Genomic DNA, 5,834 nt, shown 5'->3' with positions numbered 1-5,834 from the left:
AGTGAACCTTTTTTCCTTCTATACCTATTTAAACATAAGTTTATTTAAATAAATATATAATACTTTAGTATTTATCAACCCTAAATATCTTACTAACATTGGCTACTACTAAAGAATGGTTTTAGAAAAATAGTCTAATTAAACTATTACTGAGACTTTTTTTTCTGGTTCTTACCTGAGAATGTGTGAAATGAGTACGTAGCATCTGTCCAATGTTTTGGGTATGAGAAAGATCCAAGGCTGCATCTACCTCATCAAGGATATAAATTGGAGCAGGTTTGAAGAGGAGCATCGACAGTATTAATGACAAGGCCACTAAAGACCTAAGAAAAGGTCAGTAGAAGAAAAACCATAACAATTTGATTTTACCACTTATCAAAACACTGAAGCAAATATGTGATCCTATTATTGTGAATACAGCAGATTTATCTGAAAGGTAGTCATATAAAAAAAGAATCTTGAGTTTCAATCTTTAACACTTTTGTTGTATTAAAATATTCCTTTTATTTTAGCTTTCCATTTTTCCTCTTTTCAGAAGCATGCTATTTTCAGACAATTTTAATATTGCCATATTACGTTTGGCACCTACTCTTAAGATCACGTTAGTTTTAAAAGTTCTTTTTTTTTTCCTTCCCCAGTTGGCTCGTTAGAGTAAGGGCTATGGTCATTATTTAAGACAATAGCTATTGTCTTGGTAACAGTAACTGGGTGAGATGTCATTTTTCAAACTTTCATAATGTACACACATAAGTATGCATATATACACACAAACAGACACACAATCTCTCTCTATATATATTTTTGGTATCATTTGTGAATAAGTTGTATGGATGATGGCCCATTACTCTAAGTACATCACTGTCAAAAGTTCAAACAATTTTATGTAAAATTCATAGTTACACCTAATCTCAGATTCCACAGCACTATTTTCAGTTCTCTTCTCGCTTACTGCAGCTCATTCTAATCTGGTATGAAGAATCATAATAATTATTATATTTTTTCCTTAAATAATTCATAAAAAGTCTTATTTTAATATAAAATATTTATAATTACTTAACATTAGACTAAACATTAGAGTAGCATTTGTAATATACTTATTCTGTAACTTCAAGTACATCTTGGCATACAGTACTAGGATAGCCAACTTAATGCTTGCTGCATTCTTTTTTGAGAGTCTTGCTCTGTTATCCAGGATGAAGTGCAGTGGCACGATCTCGGTTCACTGCAAACTCTGCCTCCCAGGTTCAAGCAATTCTACTGCCACAGCGTCCCTAGTAGCTGAGATTACAGGTGCATGCCACCACACCCAGATAATTTTTGTAGTTTTAGTAGAGACAGGATTTCACCATGCTGGCCAGGCTGGTCTCGAACTCCTGACCTCAAGTGATCCACCCGCCTTGGCCTCCCAAAGTGCTGGGATTATAGGCATGAGCCACCGTGCCCGGCCCAAGGCTTGCTGCATTCTAATAAGGCTATTTATTAAGAAATACATAAATAAGTAGGGAAAAATGTGTGCACAAGTGGAGAAAAATTGCTAGCAAAAAAAAAAAAAAAAAAGAATAAAACAGTATCATCAAAATGAAATCACAGTGAGACTGTTAATCACCTCTATAAAAGGGAGCTAAAGTCATTCAGCCAACCTAAAATTATGTTTGTCTTTCTCTGTGATGAGTGCCTCAAGTATTGAGTTTTAAACTTAATCTTTAACCCTTCAGCATAGCAGAATTTTTTTTTAACTGCCATGCTGGATAGTGGTATATCTAAAAATAACTTTATAGCATCTTAATTACGGAAATAATTTATAGGTCTCAGTAAGAAGAGAAGCACACATTGTCCATTTTCCTCAAAACATTTTCTAGGGCTTTGGCAAATATAGCTAAAGATACTGGGAACTAAACTGTGGAATTCAATTTTTATGAACAGGCAGAGCAGGTGCTGTATTTTTGATTCTTATTTACAAATTTTATAAAAATATAAATAAAATATATTTCTACTCATAAAAATGATACAAGGGGTCATAAGGAACATTAACAGGTGTCTATATTTTCTATGTACATAAAAAAAGGGTTACATGATGGTATTACAGGACACAGAAGAACAATTCAAGGCCTATGGATTATATACCATGTTGGAGAAAAAAACAATTACTAAATTAATCACTAATTTCAATTATGTGAATATTCATTCACAACCTTCTTTTAGGAGGTTTTAATTAATTGGCTATCTGCAGGTAAGACGTGAGGACATATGACCTTTTAGATTTCTATCACTATGCTGACTTTCTGAATCACTGTGTACGGTTGGAAGAAACTTTCCTGAACTCCAAATCCATGTTATTTTCCAACACTCTTCCTTCCTTTATGTAGATCCAAGGTTCCATCTGGTATCATTTTCCTTTTGCCTGAGAACTTCCTTTAACCTGTAGTATAGTTCAGATGTTTCTGTCTGAAAAGTATTCATATTGCCTTCAATTTGAAGAATATTTCTGTTAGATAAACAATTCTAGTTGACATGTTTTACTTTGAGCACTTTGTGGATGTTCCAGACTTCTGGCTTACATATGTAGCATTTAAAAAGAAATCTAAAGACATTTTTATTTTTGTTCACTAGCATATAATATGTCTCTTTTCCTCTAGCTGATTTTAGGATTTTTCTCCTAATCACTGGTTTTCAGCAGTTTTATGTATCTCTTGCTTTGTTATTTTATCTGTGTTTCTGTTTATCCTGCCTAAGCTTGACAGAACTCAAATCTGTGGGTTTACAGAATTCATCAAATCTGGAAAATATGGGGCCATAATTTCTTCAAGTATTTTTCCATCCTCCCCATTCCCTCTCCTTTTGGAACTCCAATTACTTGCACATTAGACAGCTTCCCTTAGGACACTGAAGCCGGTTTCTTTTTCCCCCTCCAGTTTTTTCTTTCTCAGTGTAGCCTGAATAGATTCTGTTCTATTGCTATGTCTTCAAATTTACTCATCTTTCTTTTACAGTATCTTATCTGCTGTTAACCTCATGCAGAAAACTTTTTTTAATCTCTTGAAGATCCACTTAATTCTTTTTAGTAGCTATTTCTCTCATTATGTTCATGTTTTCTTGTAATTTTTGAAAATGATTAATGTAACTCTAACTTGTTTCCTACTTTCATCAACTCTCATTTCAGAGTCTGTGGTTATGTTGTTTAGTATCTCAATTTTTTTTAACCTTCTTTAAAGAACACTGGCCTTTGTTCTGATAAACAAGTAACAGTTTGATCCCTTCAAGAAATCTGTTCAGTTTCTTAGGATATGTCTACTAGATTAGGCTTCACTTCAGGGACAGTAGAGACCTAATACCAAGGTGTAGCACTCTAGGGCTTTGCAAAATTCTGTGTTTTTTAACTTAGTGAGACTACTGACCTCCGTTTGGGCACCTGAAGTCCAAAAACTGCCACTAGAGAGAAAGTCAGGGTGAACACAGGGCTCAGCATTTCTGTTTCATCTTGTCCTGGACTATTCATTTTTTAATATTTGAAAATACATTTTTTAAAAACATATTTTGTCAACTTTGTCGCCTGTTTTAACCAAAATGTTTAGTCTTATATATTAGGCTCCTTAAATTCTACATGCAAAGGTAGTTAAGCAAATTAAAACACAAATACAATTGTTAAGGTAATGAGATGATGAATTAAAGTAAGAGGAATGAAAATTAAAATACAGCAAAGTGATTCCTCACCTCTGACCACCACTGAGTTCAGTTAGGTTTTCTTTCCAGGTATTTCCTAAGGCAACCTTGAACTCCAGACCATCCAAAACAGTTTGACCCTCTGGTGGTGCAAGCATAGCATTAGCACCAGGCAAAAGAGTAGAAAAAATAGAGCCAAAGTCCGTGTTCACCTGGATTTAAAAAATAAAAGAGTTAAAACATCAGGATGCTTTCCAAGAAGAATCAATTGTTGATATATGTATATGCAACACAGCAGGTCTACTTTGTCTATTACTGTAACTCGGAGACTGACAAACTATGGTCCATGTGAAAAATCTGGAGATGCTCATTCATTTACAAAGTGTCTATCAATCATTGCTAGTGATACAACAAAATCAGGTAGTTGCAACAGAGACTGGATGGGCTCCCAAGCAAAAAATATTTATTATCTGGCCCTTTACAAAAATGAATTACTGAATCCTGCTCTAATTTCCAGGGGAACTAGAAGGCACACCTCTAACTCTACTCCAAAGTTTTGACACTTTTGTAGAACACATTGCAGGAATCCTCAAGATACACACAATTGTATCACATGAGGAAAAAAAACAAAATAGAAGCAAACACAAAAACAAAACTCTTTTTGGAATAAAATGTTCTCTTATAAAACTTTTCTTTTTCTTGTTGACTGATACAATAAGACGGGTCTAAAGCCCTAAGCAGATCAGTGTGAGGCCCAGGAGAAAAAGGGGCATGAAATCAAAGGACCAGATCTGTTAAAGGGTTCTTTTCTATATGCCTCATCTTCTAGCCGAAGAGGATAAGCTGTTGAGGGCCAGAAAATAGGATTAGATCCCAAGAAAAAAGAAAGCTGTTTGGTCTGCTCCTGTCTTGCCACAGAAGGAGACAGAGATTTAGGGCCAAAATCCTAGTTTGTAATAGGATAATTTTTGTTCATACGCACTTGATTGATGATTTGGGAATCTGGCCATCTGTCTTCAAAGACATGACTAATATTCTTAGTTCAGCAGTCAAACTTGAAAGTCTAACAAACACACACACACACACATACACAAGGACTTGACAGCCAAGTTCTCTAGAGCAATCTCCAAATTCAAATGCAGATATACAATATTAAAATGTAAATATACTTTTTAATGAATATAGTAACAAGAAAATCTCATAGACACAAGCAGTGCTCCTAAATATAGATTTACTAAGTAACACACATTTTAAGAACAAGTACACAGCTGCTGAATAATAGTCTACAGAATGGAAGCAGGTTCTAAACCTAGTCGGGGGAGAGGCAGCTCAGGACCAAGAGAGAGGAATGCTACTACACCTGAACATAACCAGGGCTGAAGCCAGAAGGAAGAATATAATGCTGATAACAGTACCTATTTAATTAGGTTATTGTGAAGATTAGATAAGAAAATTAATTTGAGAATAGTGACTGGCAATATAAGAAGTGACTGAATAAATGCTACTGGCTTTGGAAGAACCTTGGAAATTAAGGAACAGCAGGATATGTTTAGACAATAGATTCTGATTTGTACTAAGTCCAGGAACCCTGGTGGGAAAAAAGAAAACAAAAACTTCTCAGATCCAGTGTTAAATCGACATGCTGTACAACAATAATAGTGGGTCAGTCTTTTGCTTCCATTTTTAAGAGAAAAATAGTACAGGGAATAGAGCACTGAAAATAAGTCTTAGAAAAGAAAAAAACAAGGTGACTAAAAGGGATAATTGTGGTGCATTACTGAAGATAGAATTCCTACAGAATTACAGAGAGAAAATGGTGTCCCATTAAAACCCAGAAGGCACAGGTTTGCTAAACTACCAAACAGCACAGTAACTCTATGTTTGGAATCTTTGAAGTAAGAGTCTTCCGCGACAGTAAAAATGGAAAAACTTCCACATGAGAGGCTAAGGGATTATCCTACAGCAGACAGATACATGAAGTCAGGGAAGTAGAAGTAACAGTAAAGAAGCCTGACATCTGCCAAAGCTGTCATAAAACAAAATGGAATTGGGATTTTGTTGAGTAAGCGTCCTATAAAAGAGGCTTGTTTACTGTCCAATTCTTAAGGAGGACAAGAATGCCAGAATCTGGTAATAGTCAAGTCTGAAAAGAAAACATGCATTTAAAAGTCTGA

General features: G+C 34.9%; 1 protein-coding gene across 1 annotated transcript in view; it reads right to left on the bottom strand.

Annotated features, from left to right (window-relative positions):
* SMC2 (structural maintenance of chromosomes 2) overlaps window positions 1-5,834 on the bottom strand; it is a 62,809-nt gene that overhangs the window by 2,828 nt on the left and 54,147 nt on the right. Inside the window, exons 22-23 of the mRNA XM_011966104.1 lie at window positions 3,712-3,872; window positions 176-323 (exon numbers count right to left, since the gene is read on the bottom strand). Coding sequence (XP_011821494.1) covers window positions 176-323; window positions 3,712-3,872 — 309 coding nt within the window. The remainder of the gene's footprint in view (window positions 1-175; window positions 324-3,711; window positions 3,873-5,834) is intronic.

This window comes from Mandrillus leucophaeus, unplaced genomic scaffold, assembly GCF_000951045.1.
Source record: "Mandrillus leucophaeus isolate KB7577 unplaced genomic scaffold, Mleu.le_1.0 Scaffold742, whole genome shotgun sequence".
In the NCBI taxonomy this organism is placed as follows: Eukaryota; Metazoa; Chordata; class Mammalia; order Primates; family Cercopithecidae; genus Mandrillus; species Mandrillus leucophaeus.
This window is presented reverse-complemented; position numbering and strand designations above follow the sequence as displayed.